Source organism: Palaemon carinicauda, chromosome 22 (genome assembly GCF_036898095.1).
Source record: "Palaemon carinicauda isolate YSFRI2023 chromosome 22, ASM3689809v2, whole genome shotgun sequence".
Lineage (NCBI taxonomy): Eukaryota > Metazoa > Arthropoda > Malacostraca > Decapoda > Palaemonidae > Palaemon > Palaemon carinicauda.
The window spans coordinates 112344641-112369566 of record NC_090746.1 but is presented as its reverse complement, the minus strand read 5'-3'; the positions used below and the strand labels follow the sequence as shown (position 1 = coordinate 112369566).

Sequence of the window (24926 nt, the reverse complement as noted above, 5' to 3'; positions counted from 1 at the left end):
TATATATATATATATATATATATATATATATATATATATATATATATATATATATATATATATATATATATATATACATAAATATAGTTAGTAAGGAATATAAATTTCAAACTTTAATTGTTAAAGAATCGCATTTGTTTAATTAATTGAGTAGTTTTTAATTTTTCACATTGCATTTTCGAAAGGGATATTCCCTGCGCGAACACACACACACACACACACACATATATATATATATTTATATATATATATATATATATATATATATATATATATATATATGTATATATATATTATATATATATATATATATATATATATATATATATATATATATATATATATATATATATATATATACACACACATATGATAAGCGTGTTTAACACCGAGATGTAATAACTAAATAGAATTAGTTTAACAGTCATCTACGCCTATAGTTCTTTGTATAATTTGGTTTTTGGATCATTGTTCTTTTATGCGATATCGTTTGAAATTTCTACATTAAGATTTCTCTATAATCATTTCCTATAGTAATTCATTACTGTAATAATAAGAATATTATCATACTTTACGGTGATTTATAAATGAAATTGTCTATTTTACAATTACCTGGTGGTACAAATGTCTTCTATCATTTTATCTCTTGTATTAACTCACTCATGTATATTCCTTGAAAGGTATTTCAGTAATTCCAATCATTTACTCATTTTCATTTATCCTCAATTTATTTCCCTGAATGTTTCCAGTTTCTATTGATTTTGTTTTGCATTATCGAATGCTATTTCACTGTATTTCCTTCAAAATCTTAAGAGAAGTATTTATCTTTCAATGTGCATCATCCCTCCTCTGCTTTTCTTCCATCAAATCACCTACCATAAATCTACCTCTTCAAATATGCATTGCCCACTCACCCACCCCCCAAATTCCGTACGATAGCTGCAGTTAGCCCAAGGTCACACATCTTCCGACGCCAGTGAACTAAAACTCCTTTCCCTCCCTCTCACTACCCCAGGAACAGCTCAATAAGCTGATGACCACCTTGATGAGTACATCTCCCCACTTCATCCGATGTATCATCCCCAATGAACTGAAACAGTCTGGTAAGATTGCGGATAACGATGGGAGGAAAAGACATAGAGGAACTTGCATCCCATTGCCAAAGCCGGCATATTTTTCTTTCCATCCTCTCTATTTTCTCTATGTATTATTGCACATCTTTTTTGACAACCAAAGGGCCAAGAAAACCAGCCCCTACCTCGTTCTCGTTTGTACCTTTCTTTTTATTTTTTCTTCTCCAGATACTCCCCCAAAGCTATAGAAGGATAGCCTGTGAGGCCCTGTTTTAATTGATCCTCTTACTATATTTTCACCTCGTTATTTTCAGTGGTCTTTTATTTTGTCCTACCTCCTCTTAAAACAAAAAATCCCCTGACAAGGATTCTTCCCTAAATTTTGACGAGTGTCGTGTCCTCAGAAATAATGCATAAAGGCATCTTCATCTTGCTGTTCGTTCCTCAGGACCTGAAACGAGATATATGCATCATTTTTGTCTTTGTGTTCTTAAGTGTATCATTAAAAACGGGATAAAAAAGGTTCCACGCAATCCTAATCCCCTTAGAAGGTCTTGTAGGTTTTAGGAAACTACGCATCCCACCACTCTACCTTAAGACAGAGTAGTAAATGACAGCCTACTTTGGGACAAAGTAGTGAAGGACAGACCTGATCATAGTCACCTGCTTTCGTTTTTCGTAGTTTAAAAGCATAGAGACTTTAGTTGCTCATAGAACCTCTACTACAGCCTAGTCTTGAGTTGAAACGCAAGAACAGAGGCTGTAGAAGTTAGAACCTACCTTTTATTAGAAGAGTTAGAATACATAATACTAGGATTTCCTACTCCCATTTCCCATACTTCCTCGACGAATATCCTAGCTGAAGTTTCTTAGCAGCTTCTCAGATCTCCTGATAAGCAACCTTATACCTAATCCCGCTTCCTCTTTCATTTATTATAAAGATTTCTCGAAACAGCAAATGAGACCATGTGGTTACTTCCTGCGCAACTGAGAAGCAACACAGTATTGTCGTTCATTTTCTCGTTCCTTTCGTGTCTTGGCGTCCTTCCTTCTCTTCCTGACTCTCGATTGTAATGGATATTATTCTTAGAATGGTACAAGTGGCAGAACTGCGTCAACTGCAAACTAGACCCACAGGAATTTATTCTATCCAATCATTGTCCCTCCATTTCCTTCCCTGTCATTTCTCCCACACTATCTACAGGGCTGAAAAGATGAGTTGGCCACGAACTCCTATGAAACAACGGTTCGTGGCTCATTAATTCGAGTTTTGTCATTTTCTTTTTCACGTGTTTCCAAAACTCCTAAAAAATGGGACAGAACCACCATCTCATAATTTTCCTTGTAGGTTGTGCAATTTCCCCTTGACTCATCTGAATGCATGCCCCCTCTTTTGGTTTCCATCCCTTAAAACCCCATTAGACATTATAAAAAGTAAAGGGACACCCATTTACTCTTCCTGTCCACGGAACGTGATTTTTAACCCTCGACACGTTCCTAACATGTCCCGCGGTTCTCCACAGGAACAGCTCAACAACCTGATGTCAACTCTCAGAAGCACAGCGCCCCACTTCATCCGTTGCATCATTCCTAATGAGACAAAGTCACCGGGTAAGGTCTCCTTAAAGCACACCTTCCATCACTCCCAGGGTCCTACTTCCAAGCTCAACCTCTCTCTCTTCCTCTCCCTTGCTCTGTGTGCCTCCTACCCTCAGCAACGGTGTATTACCTAAATCTAATCAGGATTCTCTCCGTAGCGACAGAGCAGAGCAAAAGACCTTTTTGAAACAAGGTTGAGTCATTTTACCCTAATATAATTTGGTCTTTTTTTTAATTACCCTTCACCTCTCATGAGATAAGTCAATAGCTTTCTGTCTAATTCCATGTTTATTAACGGCTCACAGATTCGTGAGAGGCTTAATTCTGTGAAACAGAACTTGTAATAGTATTTCCCTACCCTCTCTAGATACAAACGTATCCTAACATACACCTGATGATTTGTCGAGGTTCCTCTGGTAGCGAGTGATGACGCATTTCCTTCAGAACCTTAGAATTCAATCCCAACATTTACTAGAGTAATTCTTCTAAAGGTGAATTAGTCAATTAACTACCAATTGTGCATAAGCCAAGTCTATCTAAATACGTTCCTAGTGCTCGAAGTCGTGACGGAAAACGGAAAAACGATGTAGAAGACATTATCTTCCCAGAGTCTCGAGATTAACCTTTGTGCCTAGCTATTAAAACTCGTAATACCTCAAAACAGGATTCGAGTTCATGACGCGCTTGGAACTTTCTCCATGTTTTGCTCCTAACTTCCCTTTGCATCTTAAGAGATATTTTGTCCTTCACCCTTCTTAGGAACAGCTCAGTAACCTGATGGCGGTGCTGAGAAGTAAATCATCTCATTTCAACTGATGCATCATCCAAGTCCTCCAGACTGTGCAACCCCTGGGCGCCTATAGCTTCCAAGTTTTAACACTTTTTACGTGCTTACAGCCTCCACGTCTACCATTCCAGTTGTTGTTAGTAAATCGACGTAATGTAGTTTTACCCAAATAATCCAACATGTCTTTGTTTTTGTATGTCATTTGTCTATGATATAAAACAATACCAATTGTGTGTCGTCTGTGATCCTATGGTGTCTACCATATGTCTCTGTATGAGCAAAAATATACAATCAAGCCACCACTACTACTGTTGCCGCCATCAATTCTGTTCTCAATGTTTGTCCATATGCCTTTTAGAATTAGTAATTTAGTATGTATAAGTAAGTAACCTAATTGTCTGGCCGGGAACGCACAACGAGTACCAGTGCATCCGCCGTTTTCTGTTCTCCACGTCAGGGAGATGAAAAAAACTACTGACTAATTGTAATCCATTGTTCTTTGTACAAATCCTCTCGAGCCTTTAATCCTACTGTCATCCTTCGCCCCTTCAGGAACAGCTTCACCGCCTGATGGCTGTCTTGCAAAGCACTTCCCCTCACTTTGTGCGTTGCATCATTCCTAACGAAATGAAGGAACCTGGTAAGATAGTTCATGATGGCACCCATCTTCTCATGGCTTGCTTTCTTCAGTAACATCTCCAAGTACTGGTGCTTTAACTTTTACCTAATTGGGACACTTGTCAGTTCCTTTACAGAGTATTCTGACAATAACCTTTTAAACCAGATTCGTTGAATGCTTTTCATATCAATTTTCTTAACCACGAATCCCATCCAGTTACCTCAAATCACTCCGAACCTGAAAATCCAATTCCCACTACCTCTGAGTGTCTCAAACTTAAGGACTGCTTCTATATTATTTCCATATCTTATGGGCGAAAGGTAAGTGCAAGGTTTACGAGTTTTCTTACTCGTAGTAACCACGTACTTTTTTTCATAAATATGTCTTTATCTAACAAGTTCGAGAGAATATATTCTATTTGCAGTTACATTTCAAAATTCGAGCCATTTCACTTTTCATCAAATTGTATAATATATAAAAACGAAAATAATAGTATAATTCAAACACAGAGATGCTTAAAACATAGAATGCTTTCAATCGCATTGTTTCCTTTCACAGCTTTGCTACAAATTTCATCATTATACTCTTATGTTCAATAAATAAATCATAATAGCAACTAGGCTTTCAGATCCCTTCAGTATCTTGAAATGATCTAAAGATTATCTGCCATCGTTTGAATTTTAATTGGAATAAAGTCAAGTTATTGTAATTACACTGAAAATAAAGACGCTAAATCCCTTAAGGTTTTCCCGCAAAATAATGTTCTAATTACAATATCTAAGTCACATTTCTTGAAATCCCTTAAGAGTCAAGTTCACTAAATATATCAGAGGTTTAAGAGGTTAGTTCCTAAAGAAGTATAACCGTAATTTTCTCTTAATTAACAGCCGTCTTTTAAAAAATTAACGATCAAGATTTCCTAAAATGAAGCACGATTACTTGAAAAAAATATCCAATTCATTTTCAATACCAAAAACACCCAAATCAAAAGGCCATAAAGTGACTTGCTAGGGAATCCCCAGAGGGTCTTCTATGGCCCTGACACCCGACGCCCTTCTCTTCCTCACAGGTGTGATTGACGCTGCCCTTGTCATGCATCAGCTGACCTGTAACGGTGTGCTTGAAGGCATCCGTATCTGTCGTAAAGGTTTCCCCAACAGGATGATCTACCCTGACTTCAAGCACAGGTTAGTCCCAGCTTCTGATTTCATTTACGATATATATATATATATATATATATATATATATATATATATATATATATATATATATATATATATATATATATATATATATATATATATATATATATATATAGTTTTTCAAATCATATATAATTATATAGTTTACCCATTTATTCGTTTAAACTTAAATAGAATTCGAAAAAAAAACAAAAAAACAGAACAAACAAACCAAAAAAAGACTCACAAACACTCACACACACACACACACACACACACACACACATATATATATATATATATATATATATATATATATATATATATATATATATATATACTGTATATATCTATATCTAAGATATAATATATGTAAAAAATGGAGGATAGAAATAACAAGAACAATTATTACACAAATAAAAAATTTTATATATATATATAAAATTGAGATCAAATTAAATACTATACCCATGCACATCTGGAGTTTACCCCACGAAGCGGGTCAAACGTCTGCTATAAGAGATATTTTTCTAACTTTCCAATTAATTTTAATTCCAAAGTTTTATCAGTTATCTTCTAAAAGTTTAAGAATAATTATAATTGTACATAAGAGATGAAAAGCAGATAATCGATGTTTTTCACTTTGAAAAGAATAATGAAATATTCGAAGATGAACCAAGCTTATGAACAGCAGACATTTCTTTGTTATAAGCAGTGGTAAGTTATACTGATATTGACTGCATCTAGGATTTGTCTAGCTTCAATCTTATATATAGATCTTTTAAATTTATCTGTCATAAGTATTTCTATAATTTTTATGATGTCGTTCATTTGTCAGAATCAGTATCCTATTCACGAGAAAACGATTTCTATGGGAATTTACAAGGGCTCGGTCAAAAGTAATTTTTCCTACATATTCTAACAGAAGTGTAAGTGATCTTCCGGAAATTACACAAGTGGCTAATATCCTATAAACGAATTTGACTCATATAATTGACATGCGTTATTTTAATTATAGCAAATAAGCCCATAAAAAAACAAAGTAATTGATATTGAAAGCCTAATGAGCAAAAAAGTAGAAAAGCCTTTCGTTGAGGAAAATATCTACCTATATTAAGAGGTTAATACTCACTGAGGAAAACATGACATACAATGTGACGCTGTAAGCCTTAAAGTATTTAGATCATAAACTTAAGAAAAAAAAAACCTCAATGGAGAAACTTTCATTTTAACCAACTAAAAGCTTAACGTAAATTTGGAAGTGACAAAAGTGAGTTAAATCTGGCGTGCTTTCTCCGTAGATTTTCACACATTGTTTGTTCACATATTTGTTTCCTTATTAAGCATACAGTATTTACTACATAGGATTAAAATCATGGAAACATGCAGATCAGATGAAAATGTTTTGATGTACAATTTCCATTTTTTTTTGTAAGGATGGTCATACGCAAATGCTCATCTTAACCAACTAAAAGCATAACGTAAATTTAGGTGACAAAAGTAAGTGAAATCTAGCATGCTTTCTCCGTAGAGTTTCACAGATTGTTCACATATCCGTTTCTCTATTAAGCATTCAGTATTTATTACAAAGGATTAAATTCATGAAAACGCGCATATGAAAAAGATTTTATATAGAAAGTTTCCATTTTTTATGTAAGGATGGTCATATGCAAATGTTCATCTTAACCAACTAAAAGCATAAACGTAAATTTAGAAGTGACACAAGTAAGTGAAATCTGGCATGCTTTCCCCGTAGAGTTTCACGCATTGTTTGTTCACATATCTGTTTCCCAGTTAAGTATACAGTATTTATTACATAGGATTAAATTCATGAAAACGCGCGATTGAAAAAGATTTTATATGGAAAGTTTCCATTTTTCATATAAGGATGGTCATATGCAAATGTTCATCTTAACCAACTAAAAGCATAAGCGTAAATTTAGAAGTGACAAAAGTAAATGAAATCTGGCATGCTTTATCCGTAGAGTTTCACGCATTGTGTGTTCCCATATCTGTTTACTTATTAAGCATTCAGTATTTATTACAAAGGATTAAATTCATGAAAAACACGCAGATGAAAAAGATTTTATATGGAAAGTTTCCATTTTTCATGTAACGATGGTTATATGCAAATGTTCATCTTAACCAACTAAAAGCATAAACGTGAATTTAGAAGTGACAAAAGTAAGTGAAATATGGCATGCTTTCTCCGTAGAGTTTCAAGCATTGTTTGTTCCCATATCTTTTTCTCAATTAGGTATACAGTATTTATTACATAGGATTAAATTCATGGAAACGCGCAGATGAAAATGGTTTGAAATACAAAATTTCTATTCTTCATGCAAGGGTGATCATACGCAAATGCTCAGGTGCCATGCAAACTATGATAATCTAGTATGAAAAGATTGTGAGGCGACGGAAATCAAAACAGATTTAAAGCGAATTAATCTAAATCAAAAGCGACGTTAAATATTCTGCATATGCCATATCAAATAGCATTACAACCATGTGGTCTCTATTACTCTCTTTTGATGTAAGTATGTATGTATGTGTACGTGTATAAGTGTGTGTGTGTATATATATATATATATATATATATATATATATATATATATATATATATATATATATATATATATATATATACAGTATATGTATGCATGTATGTATGTATGTATACATACATATAAATATATATATATATATATATATATATATATATATATATATATATATATATATATATATATATATATATATATATATATATATGAACGCATCTACGTCTGCTTATAACCTGAGTATGCAAATTTAAAAGCTATTAGGACATTTTCAAATTTCATCCCAAAACGCTCCCGTTACCTGTACTCTCTTCCAAATGAAACAAGAATTCCTATGAAGAGAAATGCCATATTGAAATAAAAAAAAATAAAGCTCGCTTCTTTATTACATTCAATGAATTCCCCCCCTCCCCCCCAAAAAATGAATTTAATGAGTATCATTGGAAAACATTTTAATACCGTCAGGTAAGATTATAATCTCAGAGAGGAAAGCGAAGGTTCTTATTGAATGTTTTTTTTATAATCTATTTGATTCTATTGCTAATCTAGAACTTGGATTATTTAACTACCCTCTTCTTTGGTTATACCATCTTCTATTAAATATTTTCCAAGTGGCTTGAGTTCTCTTTGCATGATATATTGTTATTACTTGTGTCTTTAATGTTTTCTGGTAATTGTATGTGTATATGTATATGTATATGCATATGTATATGTGTGTATATATATATGTATACGTGTATATATATATATATATATATATATATATATATATATATATATATATATATATATATGTATGTGTATATATATATATATATATATATATATATATATATATATATATATATATATACATACATATATATATATATATATATATATATATATATATATATTCAAGTTTCCTATTTACTATGCTCTAATTATTATTTATTTTGCATAAAGTCCTTAATATGCAAGATGTATATAATCAACTGAATATTTAAAACGTAACTTTTTCAATATAAAATCATAACTTTCAATAATGTTCTAACTTTCCCATTATTCTAAAATAACTAATTTAACTCAACTATTCTTTTATTATGACCCTGATAATAATACTCTTTATTTCTTGACCTAACATGTGGTCCCTACAAACATTGTCCTTAACCCGTATCTTTTCATCAATGGCAACTGGTGCTTTCCTCGTTCCATCAGATACTGTATCTTAGCCTCGAAACCTGCAGCTGAAGCTGAGGACGAAAAGAAAGCAGCTCAGGTCATCCTTGAAATCATTGAACTTGAAGCAGACAAGTACAGACTTGGTCATACGAAGGCACGTGATCTACACTCTATCTCTCTCTGTCTGTCTCTCTTTCTGTCTCTGTTCCTCTACAACGGATTAAGAGATAAGAAATCGTTTCCTTTCTGTTACTGCTCCCTTGAGGCAAGAGTTCATTTGTGCATGCTTAGTGAAAGCGAAAGGTTTTATATATCATACCCTGAGTATTATTTTTTCATGGGACACCCATGAACATGAACCGTTCTGGACCGAATCTGTGGATGCATTTAGATCTATTAGGAGAGCATCCCATTCATCATCGTTGGCATATAAAAGACTTTGTCATCATATGAATGAAACAGACTTAGTAAGAATGTGTCACTAGTTTAGAGCTTGATAAAGATAGTACATACATGTTTCAAAGCCAAGGCAGGCACGTCTTAGACTTAGAGGAATATAGCCGTAGATAAGGATTTACTAGTGCCTTGGGTTATACAAACACCTTGGGCACCAGCATCAACACTGAGAAGAACTTAATAGGTAAGGTTTTAATCCTTTAGACGTAGACTCTCAGATAAACCTCAGCCTTCTCCCTGTCCTACTCTGCCCCTCAGATACGGTATCCTAGCCTCTAAAGCAGCTAACGCAGCCGAAGATGAAAAGAAAGCCAGTAATGTCATCCTTGAAGCCATCAACCTGGAGGCCGAGAAATACAGGATGGGGCACACAAAGGCATTTTTAACTCATTTTTTATAATGTGTTTTTTAGATGTCCTAGACTCATAGATCCCCCTCCTGTATCTTTGCATCGTCCCTTTAACCCCTTTTTCCCCATCTGTAGGGTTGTTTACATTCCCCAGCTCCACATGACGGTGAAGTCTGCCTCTTTCTATGTATATCTAGTTGAGATTCATTTTGTCTTTATAAAAGGTGTTGCTGTGATATGATGTTCTTTGCAATATTTTCTGAGCTGGGAAACGGTGGCAAGACGACCTACCCCAAAAGACTAATCATCATTTCGTGAAATGTGTTTTCTTCTTATTCCTATAAATATCCCCAACATTCATTAACAAATTATGACAGGAAGTGGCAATTTAATAATACTGCAATGAGCACGAACAACAAAGTTTTTTTCTTTGTTACCTTATCAAACGACACCAGCAATAAGTGGCTATTGATTTCTAACACGATTCTTTGATTCTATTAAGAAATTAAAGAAAGTATAAAATTATCTGGCGGCAATTTAAATAATTTTGTCCTCTCTTGGTTTATATTCTTATTCATTGAGAATCCCTTGAAAAGTTTACCTTTGAACAAGTTATCGTTATTTTCATATATGTAAAACAGAAGAGGTAAGACGCTAAAAGTATATAGACCTACAATCTTTTGCAGTTTTAGACTAAACAAATTCACTTGCTTTATTTGGAAATCAAAAATAATTTACAGTGCTGAATACTGTGTTTTATTCCAACACTAAACAAATCAATTGAAAGTTTTGATCGTTACCGCCAATCCTTTTTCTTATTATAGTAAAACACTTTTACAAAATAAAGACTTGAATTATCCAGATTATAACTCCAAAAATGTTCTTGCTTTCCTGAAGTGTCTCCCCCAAAATAATCCGAGGTCATACCGTGGAGAAAGACACACAAAACCTCCATCGAAAAAAAAGAGTGCCTAATATCATCTGCCTTGGCCTTGTTGTTGCTATTTACTGTTGTTGCAGTGTGAATGTTTTTGACGCTTCATAGTTCTGTCCAGATACCGCGTCCTGTGCCACCCGCTGCTTCGCCAGGAGCAAACAGAGGAGGTTGATCCTAAGATCGCCTGCAAAATCATCCTAGAGCACGTCAATCTGGATGCGAGTCAGTTCCGTTACGGTTCCACGAAGGTACACCTTGGTTCCTCAGACGCTCGCACTCAATTACCATTTTTGTAGTCACGAAATATTTACAGTTTGATCTTAAATGGCCATTTGTAATTATTTCTTGTTATCATTACTGCTATCCTTATCATTGCTAAGATTGTCAGCATAACTTAGTACCTTTCTCTCCTGTATTTTGCAACCGTAGTCTTTTATTGTCGATGTGAGGTAAGTGAAATGAATTGTCAAGTTGGAGAATTCCTTATTAGAAACCACTTTATAAAAGAATTTAACCTACATGAAATATTCATCAGTCCAGCGATAGCCAATTTAATCTTAAAGCTTTGGGATCTCGGTATAAAGATGAAGTTATTTCACTTAAATTAAAATAACAAAATGATAAATATAAAAATATATATATCAAGTGCTCTAGGTAACAGCTGGGTACGGGGTCTTGGGACAGGTATTCTTCCGCGCCGGTGTCGTGGGTACCCTAGAAGAACTTCGAGACGACCGCCTGGCTAAGATTATCACCTGGTTGCAATCTTGGATTCGAGGTTACATCAGCCGTAAGACTTACAAGCGCCTGCAGGAACAGCGCGTGGCCCTCATCGTCGTCCAACGTAACCTCCGGAAGTTCATGCAACTCCGAACCTGGGCCTGGTACCGCCTCTGGCAGAAGGTCAAGCCCCTGCTCAACGTCACCCGCGTCGAGGACGAGATCCGCGCCCTCGAGGAGAAGGCGGCTAAGGCCGAGGAGAACTACGAAAGGGAGGCTAAGCTGCGAAAGGAGCTCGAGGCTAAGAACGTGGCCCTCCTCGAGGAGAAGAACAACCTCATGGTGGCCCTTGAATCTACTAAGGGCAACGTGAGCGAGTACCTAGACAAGCAGGCTAAGCTGCAGAGTCAGAAGGCGGACCTAGAAGCCCAATTGAATGTAAGTTCTAATTTTAGATTTGTTCAATTCTGGTCACGCACAACAGACGGGTCGTTCGTGAGCGCTGCTCTCTATTCACTCCTTAAGAGGCATGACTCCGATCAGGGGATCTTTTTCACAAAATTAATCACTTCACCAGTAACTTTACTCACTCCCCTTAATTTTTATTCAATATATTGATGAATAATTTTCTTAAAATGTGAATATTTTTTTTACATCATTTATGATCAATTTCTCTTTTATTTCACTGCCCACAAATATTTCTATAATCGGTATTGGCATTGAAGGCCCCTTCCAATGTCCCTTTATTTTTATCACTTTCCATAAATCGCGGAACTTACTCCAAGGGGGAAATATTAGTTGATAATTTTAGCCCTGATGTGGGTGGGTTGTTTACGTAATCTCTGATGAGGCGGCCAGGTGTGGCTTGATGACTCAACCTCGGTGAGTTTGAGGTTGAGGGTAGACTCGAACGCCAGTCTGGCTCAGGTAGCGACCATACGAACGACCCAGCTCCCCACTGTGGTCTTGTGTACGATCTGTTAACGAGTAGTCCTTCACACCCTCACGTTGTATCTTACCTTTACTTGTTCTTAAAATCCCACATACCTAAATCTAGCAGTAGCCAGAATGGGTTCCTTATACAACCCCATCGTGGAGGTAGGACTTACCACGATTTCCCTAACCCAGTTGTGCACCCAGTCGAAATGTTGTCTATCTCTACTTTTAGTTGTGTCTTTGTGTGTCTTTTAGTGTTTGCGTTTTATGTGATGATAAGGGCGAGGCTTGGTCTCCTCTCCCAAAAGATTAAAAATTTTCTTGAGTGACCAAAGGATTATCTTATTTCTACTCTCAGGAAACCTCCGAGCGCCTACAGCAGGAGGAGGAAGCCCGTAACCAGCTCTTCCAGGGCAAGAAGAAGCAAGAACAGGAAATCAGCGGACTCAAGAAGGACATTGAAGACCTAGAACTGTCTATGCAAAAGGCTGAACAGGACAAGGCCACCAAAGATCACCAAATCCGCAACCTAAACGACGAGATCGCCCACCAGGACGAACTCATCAATAAGATCAACAAGGAGAAGAAGCACCTCCAGGAGTGCAACCAAAAGACAGCGGAAGACCTCCAAGGCATCGAGGATAAGTGCAATCACCTGAACAAGGTCAAAGCCAAACTCGAATCGACCCTAGATGAACTCGAGGATTCCCTTGAGCGCGAGAAGAAACTCAGAGGTGAAGTAGATAAGGCCAAGAGGAAGGTCGAGGGTGACCTCAAGCTTACACAGGAAGCCGTTGCCGACCTCGAGCGTAACAAGAAGGAACTCGAACAGAGCATCCAGCGAAAGGACAAAGAGGTCTCATCCCTGGCCAGCAAGCTCGAGGACGAGCAAGGCCTCGTTTCCAAACTCCAAAAACAGATCAAGGAACTGCAGGCCCGTATCGAGGAACTCGAGGAGGAGCTCGAACATGAACGCCAGGCCAGAGCAAAGGCAGAAAAGTCCAAGACTCACTTGGGACGTGAACTGGAAGAGCTGGGCGAACGCCTGGACGAGGCCGGTGGTGCCACAGCTGCCCAGATCGAACTCAACAAGAAGAGAGAGGCCGAACTGTCCAAACTTCGTCGCGACCTGGAAGAGTCCAACATCCAGCACGAATCCGCCCTCGCCAGTCTTAGGAAGAAGCACAATGATGCAGTTGCTGAAATGTCGGAACAAATCGACCATCTCAATAAGATGAAGGCCAGGTATGAGAGAGAACAAAGTGTATGTATGTATATATATATATATATATATATATATATATATATATATATATATATATATATATATATATATATATATATATATATAAATTGTTTTTTTATTACATATGTAAAAATTTTATTCAGGTTTTTTATATTGATGATCATAAATTAAATCTGCAATGTCCTTTATATTAATTTTCGCCAAATCAGTGAATAATGCAGTACATTAGATTTAAATAAAATAATATTAATTTACTATATAACATGTTGCCCAATCGATGTTCTGTTCTAACCCCTGCTAACAGCAAGAAAGGTAAATACACAGCTACGTAGCATTAATTTCTGTTCCCCTCTCCTTCTATTCGGTTGCCCAATAACAATAACTGTGCTTTCGTTTCATATTTTTCTTCTTTGGTTCGATTCCTTTTGCTTCATTTGGTGGCCAATATCAAACCCGTCCACTCTAGGACTGAGAAAGATAAGGATGGAATCAAGAGAGAATCGGAAGATGCAAAGGCTGCCATGGACGGACTAGCAAGAGATAAGGTAAAAGAAGAAAAAAGTGATTGAAAAAATACAAAACATATTGGCCACCACTTTTCCAACCAAAATTAAATGCAACTCCTATTTCTTTCGAGAAATAAAACACAGAAAACCTATAAACGACAGTTCTATGAGATTTTACCACTGCCTGCTTTTTTCTCAGTATATGATTTTCCTTTAAGCTTTTTAAGCTTTCTGAAGGAGAGGCTGAAATGCTGATGATACAGGCATTTATTCGGCTAATCCTTTGACCTTTACCACCTCCTAGCTTACGAGCTACAAGAGGAGGCTGCTTGCATTTTTCTTTGACCCTTTCTGATCTTTTCAAGTTTTTTTTCCTCTGATTTCCCACAATCTATTAACATTCTGCTTTCTTCTTTTAGTTCGTTGTTTTTTTTATATTTAACTTTGAAAATGAAATGAATCAGTAAATCCTACGCATTAGTGAATGCCAGTAGATAAAAACCTACCTCACGCTCGCCTCCTTGGGTCTAACACGAGTGTGGTGGGCTTTTAATGTAGCAATATAAATCTTATTCCCAAAAGAAAAACCAAAAATTCTTTGGTATTTACCTGTGACCCAAATCTCAGGGCGGAGCGTGAAAAGACTACTCTCTCTTCGGAACTCAATGATGCCAGATCTGCGGCTGATATGCTCAGTAATGACAAGGTAAAACAGCTCGCAAATGCCCCTTTATCCATAAAGAACCGCTGCTAATAGTATGGCCCCCCCTCGAACAAGCTGTTTGCTAATCCCCTGCTGTCAAGGGATAAATAAAAACTTTAACTGTATCTAATGACCGCGTCACCAGTAACAAATTACCTTCATGAGAAGTTTGGGATGGATAATCACATTATAGAGATTTCTTTATACATACACATGTATGTGTATAAATAAATGTACATATAAATGCATGTATGTGTATATATATAAATAAATAAATAAATAAATATATATATATATATATATATATATATATATATATATATATGAATATGGATATATATTTATCTATATAAACATACATATATACAGTATATATATATATATATATATATATATATATATATATATATATATATATATATATATATATATATATATGTATATATATATATATATATATATATATATATATATCTTATATACATATAAATGTACATATAAATGTACATGCATATATATATACATATATATATATATATATATATATATATATATATATATATATATATATATATATATATATATATATATATATATATCTAAAGGATTATCCCTACCAAAATGCAATCTCTGAATAGCTGACACCTCCCTCTTAATCAACGTAAAAAAAAAAAAACTTGCTAACCCACCCGATATCCTAACAGGCATGAGAAGGAAAAGTCTCAGCTGAAGGCCCAGGCTGATGATTTGAAGTTTGCAACAGACCATATGGCTTCAGATAAGGTAACCTGGTAACCTGAGGCCGTAAAACATCCACGTCTACATCAATATTAGAGTCGTCGTGTATATGTTTACATTATTAGCAATCGTTGCTAGAACCGTAGAGGAAGATTATAATAGATTTCACGTCTTAGAATTACTCTTGGTTATGCCTTCATTCGGGAAGACGCCTTAATGCTGCTGGCAGAGTATTTCAGAAGTGGTAAATTCTAAAGTGATAAATTCCAAAAGCAAGAGAACTCTAACCCTAGGCATTGGAAGACCATGGTGCAGAGGCTATGGCACTACTCACGATTAGACAATAAAGGTTTGATTTTGAATAATAATATTTCGATACAACCTTTAAAAAGGGGGACAATAAAAGTTAATGTTAATCTGATTTTGGACAATAGTAACATTTTCGTTCGATACCACCTTTAAAAAATGGAAAATGAAAGTTATTGCAGTTAATCGGATTTTGAATAATAGTAACATTTTCGTTCGATATAACTTTTAAATTAGGGGAACATAAAAGTAAATGTTAATCTGATTTTGAACAAAAGTAACATTTTCGTTCGATACAACCTTTAAAAATGGGAAAAATAAAAGTTATTGGTATTAATCTGATTTTGAACAATAGTAACATTTTCGTCCGATACAACCTTTAAAAAACGGGAAAAAATTTAATTAATTTAATTACAAAAATTATTAGTATCTCGATGGTCTACCAGCAGCAATCTGGCAGAAGTTGGAAGTAACTTTGTGCTTTGTAATCTCCTTTGCATGCACGAATTATGCTTTCCCTCACGCTCGCTTTATCTATTGCATGCTCAAATAAGTAAATAGAGTTTCGCGGAGGCTTTAAGCCTATCAAAACCTAGGTTATATTTTTTCACTTAGCCAGTAGCCGTAGCCCCACCATCCTTGACAACCCCGTTTCACATTCTTCCTGTAGACTAGAATTCGAGAAGCTGCGTGTATCGTCAGAGCTGGAAGATGCCAAACAGGCTTTAAACCACACCGCCAGGGAGCAGGTAGACAAAAATCCCCCTAATATCTCTCACTAAAAATATGGTTCCTCCTGCTTCCATTTTCCCTCTTTCGATCTCTAGTTTTTCCTGTCGTCGTGTTCTCATGGTTTTTGTCTCTTCTCGCAAAACAATTCTTAGATTCCTTTTTTTTTTGACATTTCTAATCGATACATTCTTGGTAGATACTGTTCGTGTACTACAAAACCGTGAAATATTTCGTATCATACTTGTACTAGAAACCTTATAAATTCTCGTTATACTCAAAATATAAAATGTGGAAATCGCTTCATTTCAAATATTTTAAGCAGTACTTTTTGACATATTGAAATTTCGAAAGCTTCACAAAATTTATATTCTTTTGCTAATCGAAAACATTTGCCCCCCTTCCCCACCTCCCCCCTTCAATGTAAACCCCCCAGGCTGCAGCTGAAAAGATGAACAAGCAGTTGCAACACCAGACCAATGAGATCCAGTCCAAACTCGACGAAGCCAACCGCACTCTGAATGACTTCGACGCCACCAAGAAGAAGCTTGCCGTTGAAAATGCTGACCTCCTTCGCCAGCTGGAAGAAGCCGAGAGCCAAGTCGGACAGCTGTCTAAGGTCAAGCTTTCCCTCACCAACCAGCTCGACGATACCAGGAAACTTGCCGACGATGAGAGCAGAGTAGGTGGCAATTGCTATTAATTTTCGATTTAATGTTTAATAAAATATTGGAAGCAATGTACACATTATAAATCTAATTCAAACTCCTTTAATTCATGTTATGATTCTGTTGCTCATTGGTAATTGTGAATAGTCTTCGATTTAATGTGCAATAAAAGACGAAGCAATGTACACATTAAACTTTACTTTATGTTACAGGAACGCGCTACTCTCCTTGGAAAATTCCGTAACCTGGAACATGACATCGACGGCCTCCGAGAACAACTCGACGAAGAAGGCGAAGCCAAGGCTGACCTGCAGCGCCAGCTTTCCAAGTCCAACGCTGAGGCTCAGATGTGGCGTGCCAAGTACGAATCCGAAGGCGTAGCCCGTGCCGAAGAGCTGGAAGCCTCCCGTCTCAAGCTCGCCGCCCGCCTGGAAGAAGCTGAACAGCAGATCGAACAGCTCAATGTCAAGAACATGAATCTTGAAAAGACGAAGCAACGCGTCTGCACCGAGCTCGAGGACATGCAGATCGAGGTCGAGCGGGCAACGACTTTGGCCGCTGCCGCCGAAAAGAAACAGAAGAACTTCGACAAGATCATCTCCGAGTGGAAAATGAAGGTCGATGACCTTGCCGCGGAACTGGACGCTTCTCAGAAGGAATGCCGTAACTACTCCACGGAACTGTTCCGCGTCAAGGCGGCTTACGAGGAGAACCTCGAACAGCTCGATGGTGTCCGTCGTGAAAACAAGAACCTCGCCGATGAGATCAAGGACCTCATGGACCAGATCGGCGAAGGAGGCCGATCCCTCCACGAGGTCGAGAAGAACCGCAAGAGACTCGAGATCGAGAAGGAGGAGTTGCAGGCCGCTCTGGAAGAAGCCGAGGCCGCCCTCGAACAGGAAGAAAACAAGGTTCTCAGAGCTCAGCTCGAACTCAGCCAGGTCAGGCAGGAGATCGACAGGAGAATTCAGGAGAAGGAAGAAGAGTTCGAAAACACACGGTGAGGATAAATCATACATGAATCTAATCCTTTTCATGTATTGAAGTCATTCATTAACTTCTCATTTTATGAATAACAAAATATTCTATATTGACATGCATTAAAGTACATTCAATTTTCATACTATGGTGAATGATAGGTTCTAAAAGTTCAAGTAATGCAATATAATTTAGGAATATATAATAAAACCATCTAAAATATAATTTACCACAGCCCTTTGAAACACTTTTTAATGGCCATAGTGTTCGTGTATTTGGAAATGTTATTGGTTCTTCTTTGTATAAATGCCACGAATATTGACCAAAAATGTCATTACTTGAATATTAGTACAAACAAATTTTAGTTCAACGAGCAAAGAATAACTAAAATCTTGATAGGCGAAAGTAAATCGAAATGATAAAATGAAAACTGTTATAATGTACCACAATTCAAAAGCTAAAATATTCAATAACCTTTGAACTTTTTCCCCCTTTCCAGCAAATGCCACCAACGCGCCATCGACTCGATGCAGGCATCTCTCGAGGCCGAAGCTAAGGGCAAGGCCGAGGCCCTCAGGATGAAAAAGAAACTCGAGTCCGACATCAACGAGCTGGAGATCGCCCTCGATCACTCCAACAAGGCCAACGCCGACCTGCAGAAACACATCAAGAAACTGCAAGGCGAAATGAAGGACCTCCAGACCCGCGTTGAGGAGGAGCAGCGCCTGTCCTCAGAATACCGTGAACAGTACGGCATCGCCGAGCGCAGAGCCAACGCCCTGCACGGCGAGCTGGAAGAATCCAGGACCCTCCTGGAACAGTCGGACCGCGGCAGGCGTCAGGCAGAGGCTGAACTGGCGGAGGCTCACGACCACCTCAATGACCTCACTTCGCAGAACAATTCGCTCACTGTGGCCAAGAGGAAGCTGGAGAGCGAGATGCAGACACTTCACGTAAGCAAGAGGACAATAGTTCCTGTTAATTTCTTAGAAAGAGCAATTCAATCACGTCTATTCAGTTCTCTACCTATCCTTTCCCTGTACAAAAGCTGGCATATGTGTAGGCTCGTTTAATTAGCATAAATATGTATGCATCTGCATAATTGTTAATAGCTATATATTCAAGTGTGTGTATATATATATATATATATATATATATATATATATATATATATATATATATATATATATATAACTATTAAATATATCAATACATTGCATACATACATAAAATTACACACTACCGATGTATATATATATACACATATATAAATACATATACATATATATACATATATATACAAATACATATAAATATATATATACACATATAAATATATATATATATATATATATATATATATATATATATATATATATATATATATATATATACATACATACAAATGTACATATGTAAGACCACTGTCTTACTAATGCATTACATTTTAATAAACACACACATATGTAGAGGACCGCTATAATGCACCCAATGGATAAATTCTCTAATATATATACATATATATATATATATATATATATATATATATATATATATATATATATATTGATAGATAGATAGATAAATGCAAACGGACACACCCATACAAACGCACACATATATAAAAGTTAGCGAGTCACACTTTTACAACGCAGCGTACCATAAACAAAACAAACAATGCACATTAGAAGTTTGTTGTTCAAACAATGAGTTAATCACATCCGCGAATAGGACTTGGCTCTCACTGTCAAAACCCTTCTATTTACAGGCTGATCTTGACGAGATGTTGAACGAAGCCAAGAACTCCGAAGAGAAGGCCAAGAAGGCAATGGTCGACGCTGCCCGCCTCGCAGACGAGCTCAGAGCCGAGCAGGAACACGCACAGACTCAGGAGAAGATGCGCAAGGGCCTGGAAATCCAAGTGAAGGAACTCCAGGTACGACTGGACGAAGTCGAAGGCAACGCACTCAAGGCAGGCAAGAAGGCCCTGGAGAAACTAGAGAAGCGCGTCAGGGACCTGGAGAGCCAACTGGACGACGAGGCCCGCCGCCACGCCGACGCCCAGAAGAACCTGAGGAAGTGCGAGAGACGCATCAAGGAGCTCACCTTCCAGTCCGACGAGGATAAGAAGAACCACGAGAGGATGCAGGACCTGGTCGACAAACTTCAGCAGAAGATCAAGACCTACAAGCGGCAGATCGAGGAGGCTGAGGAGATCGCCGCCCTCAACTTGGCCAAGTTCCGCAAGGCCCAGCAGGAGCTGGAGGAAGCCGAGGAGCGAGCCGACAACGCAGAACAGATGGCCAACAAAGCAAAGGTGAAAGGTCGTGCCGGTTCTCTGGCCCGTATGTCCCCCCAGGTAAGGTCACCGTATAAACCGCCATTGCTTCAGCAAGCTCAAGATTAAGGCAATTAAGGAATTACGCTTAACTACATCCTCTTTCCGACTTTAACATTTGCTTTCTTCGGACCGCTATAACTGATTGGATCATTGTGGCATAAGGCAGTATCTAATCTATGGATTATATCCAGTAACTTCACATAAAATCTATCTAAATTTAATAATCCTAACCATGAAGAAATCTATTATTATAATTTGGTAAATTAAATCTTAATAACATTTCGCCAAAGGCTACTCATAAACTGACAAAAAGATCAATTAACCACCACCTGACTATCAAAGCCAGGGGATAAAACGGACGCCCCGAAATGACAAAAGCTGACTTACAAGCTTTCGTCGATCGGTTCCATGCGGTGACTATGCTTGGCTACCTTCTTTGGTCTTCTGTTCTTCCGGCCTCAGTCTCATAAACTAATTAAGTGCTTGATGATAACAATAATGCATGCACAGTTTCTTTTTTCACTGACTCTGACATATTGTAGATATACAAAAGTTCCTTGATTTTAAAAGTGACACATCAAATAAATTCACATACTACGTAGTCTGATGACAGCTCTTGCCCTCTTTTAATTTGGGCACACAGTCCTTTTATACGCCTCTCTATTCTTCTCACTGTACATATGATGAAATCGTTCTCGTAAAAGCATTGTAGCCTTACATTAATATCTAGTCTACTTCCTAATATTCTGTTTTTAAACCTGTTTCCGCAGATCTAAGTGTACGAAGTTAGTGGCAAATAGAGTAAGTATTCGTTTAGATTAGCATCATATTGCTTTCCACTGGGTTATGTTCAGTCTCTTTCTTCGTCGTTCTTTAGCTTAGTTACTGTGGTTGTCTCAGCCTGTGGGCATGGTCTGATTAAATATAAATAAATCCTTTATTTATAGATATTTGAATATGTTTATATTGGCATTTTGAATATATGAATACCTTGAACTTCGTAAAATAATTTCCTTATATCTTGTCTTCCTTAACAGCCTTTCGGTGGCGCCTTTGGTAGAATGATGCAACAGCAGCAGTAACGTATGGACAACGACAACGCTTAACGACTGTTAAAGAGAGATAGGGGATTAAAAAATCATTATTTTCATCGGCAATACCCCCAAATATATTAGACAATTGTCGGACACAATCAAATTTACCCTCTCGACGTCTCCAGTCTATTAACTTTCCCCAACTCCTTCCTTCTTTTTTTTTTTCTATATTTTTTTGTTGTACCTTTATATAATAATCGTTACTTTAATGGCCGAGTTTCTTGTAGTACAACAAGGAGAAGAGCAAGGTTTCACGGGAAATGATCGTGTCATGGACTGTCACCCTTTAATTCATTTCCTCCTGAAAAGAAGAAAGAAGCTGCACACATTCCTTCTTCTGAACGGCGAGAGAACTGGAAAACGTTTTGAGAAAAAAAATATTAAGTCAGACACACAAACAAAACAACAACGACAACAACAGCCCAAAATAATGGAACGGAAGGGTCGACTATTCTTTCACTTTCCTTCCCATCAAGCTTAGCTCTTCGGGGTGTCCCTCCTGTACCAGCCAATCAATCAACGAACTCGTGACTGAGACGATCAAAACAAACGTTAAAGATGAGACGACCAAAACAAACGTAGAAGATCCCTTTCAGAGAGTGAGGACGAAACGACTCCATCCACTTTCTTCTCTCTTACGAAATACTTTCTATCCATCTAGCGCTACCGAAGGTTCTTCCAGACAGAGAACTTCTCAAATTGACAACGGAAATCCGTCGATGGGGGCTTAAACGTACGAGGGAAACGTTTGCTTCGAATTGAACCTACCCTCGATAACATGTTGCTGTTAAACGTTCAAATGGACCCTTTCACTAAGTTATTTATCCTTTTCTAATTGTATTTTTGTTGAGACATTTCGTCAATTTTTCTAGCAGACAAGGGAGAGACACTAATGTGTGGATTATGTTGATTTTCCTGCACTTTTGGTTAGGTTAGCAAAGACCACATTAATAAACCTTAGTTCCTTGTGTACTACAAACGTCTCTGTATGTATGGATCTATATATGGAATATATTGTATTAATAAATGCATGGCTGGGAATAACTTCATTTTATTATCCACTCTCTGTATGTGTATTATTATATGACTTGATCTTTTCCATGGAAAAAAATCCTGAATAAAAAATTATCAAGTATTATACAAAAAAAAACTTTGAGAGTCCTATATATCTTTGTCAAAAACAAAGGCAGAAAGTAAACAATTGAATCAGCCATTCATGAAAAAGGCTGACAGTTATTATACATAAAAAGAAAAAGAAGAAATTGAAAGTCCTATATATATGATATATGTATCAACAATAATCCAAAAAACTTCAACACTTCAATCAATAATTCAAGAAATCTTTTACACATTCTGAAGGTAGAGCTACAAACTTTCAGTAAATCAGAAATGTGTTCTTGGACACTGCAAATAAATCCAGATAATTCTAAAACCAGGTTTCATTAATAGAAAATATATAAGAATAGAGATCTGGCGACGACCAGAATGGCACCATGAAATCAAAAATATCTCTAGGTGATAAATATTAGTTCCCTCGCCTCATGGTCCCATGTGCCACTTCATTCGACCCTCCCTTGGCACGACTTGACTAGTGACGAAGGGGGCGGGGTTAATTTTAGAAAAGGGTAAAAGTGTATCTTTGTGAAGGAAGGCAGTTCCTTCAAATGCACAAAACTCGAGTATCTTGGTTCTAAACAGATTTAAATGCTGGGAATTTATAATTCTGAAATCAAGGAAAAATTGAAGCCAAGTAGTCACATTATCATTTAAGCTTAATCTTATGAAAATATCAAAATAAGATATAGGCTCCACAAGGCAGTAGAAGAGTTGGAAGACCTAGGCCTACATAGCTGAGGACTATGAACCGTGAAGTAGATGAGGAGTGGGGAAGTATTGAATTAAAAGCTCAAGATAAGACACGACTGGCGAAATCTAACCGAAGCCCTTTATTATTATTATTATTATTATTATTATTATTATTATTATTATTATTATTTGCTAAGCTACATCCCCAGTTGGAAAAGCAAGATGCTATAATCCCATGGGCTCCAACAGGGAAAAATAGCCCAATGAGGAAAGGAAACCAGGGAATAACCTACAAGAGAATTTTAAGAACAATATCAACATTAAAATAAATCTCTCATATACAAACTGTAAAAACTTAATACAATTACCGTTTTAAGAAAGTAATGCATATTCTTTTTTTATTATTTTTCAAAACTCCAACTGAATTACAGAACAAGTTCATAATGATAAGAAAATTACCGAGCATCACAAGTGCATGGGTCATCATCTAGCTTTAACGTCTTTAAAGGTAAATTAGGCAAAAAGGGAGACCATAACTAAAAGAGTAGATTGGGATCCCAGCAGAAAATATGCTAAAAAATAGAATTAATATCCTAGTCACATTCTTGTAATAACATGCAAAAAAAAAAAACCTTGAAATCCAAAATAAGTTTTGGTGATGAAATAATATTACAACAATGAAAATGAAAAAATGGAATATGTCATGATTCATCATAAAAAAAATGATTAAGTTTAAGAGGCACAGATTTCCGAGTTTTTACACACACACACACACACACACACACACACACACACACACACACACACACACACACACACACAAACGATGTTTTGATGTAGCAAATATTATCATTACCCAAACGGGCATTTCATTCACCAATAATTTACATATGCAATGCCTGACCCGGCCTAGACTATTGGTATGAAATTTAGGCCACTACTATTTTCTTTTCATTTTTTTGCTGGATTGCATTAAAGTACCTTTGACTTAACTCATTCAACACAGAACTGTCCATACAGGCAGAGACTGGAAGGAGTGGACTGTAGCTTGCATTTACAAATCATTGATTCTTATGACTATTGCATAAAAAGTTTCATAAAAAATGCATATTTATTATTAAAGCTGTAATCTACTGGCACAAGCATGGGCTTATTGTAGTTTGGATTTGAAAGAAATTCCAGTGCCTTCTGAATTCAAGCTTTAATTCACTCCTGCTAAGACTATACGAGTTGAATTTTATATGGAGGTACAAAAGCTAATCCATTTAAAGGTTTAAAGGCCAATCATGAATTGCAGAGGCAAGGGACAGTAATATTGCCCTATCAAGTCCGACAATGCCCTAGAGACTGACCATATTACATATGGTGAGCACCCGAGCCGCCTCTCCACCCAAGCTAGGACCAAGGAGGGCCAAGCGATGGCTGCTGATGA

At 36.7% G+C, this 24926-nt stretch overlaps 1 protein-coding gene across 43 annotated transcripts in view; it reads left to right on the top strand.

Annotated features, from left to right (window-relative positions):
* The window catches only part of LOC137616688 (myosin heavy chain, muscle-like), a 51909-nt gene extending 29856 nt beyond the window's left edge, over positions 1-22053 (top strand). For 10 of the 43 annotated variants that reach the window (XM_068346671.1, XM_068346673.1, XM_068346679.1 and 7 more), the window contains exons 13-23: positions 2597-2684; positions 5148-5265; positions 9018-9135; positions 11408-11881; positions 12738-13624; positions 14092-14170; positions 17044-17289; positions 17488-18275; positions 18753-19206; positions 20022-20612; positions 21632-22053. In XM_068346671.1, the coding sequence (XP_068202772.1) occupies positions 2597-2684; positions 5148-5265; positions 9018-9135; positions 11408-11881; positions 12738-13624; positions 14092-14170; positions 17044-17289; positions 17488-18275; positions 18753-19206; positions 20022-20612; positions 21632-21676 (3888 nt within the window). In that variant the 3' untranslated portion in view covers positions 21677-22053. Of the gene's footprint in view, positions 1-1015; positions 1104-2596; positions 2685-5147; positions 5266-9017; positions 9136-9695; positions 9814-11407; positions 11882-12737; positions 13625-14091; positions 14171-14758; positions 14838-15538; positions 15618-16548; positions 16628-17043; positions 17290-17487; positions 18276-18752; positions 19207-20021; positions 20613-21364; positions 21396-21631 lie in introns of all 43 variants that reach the window. The other 33 variants (XM_068346640.1, XM_068346658.1, XM_068346654.1 and 30 more) reach the window with 13 other exon arrangements.
* Positions 22054-24926: the final 2873 nt, after the last annotated feature.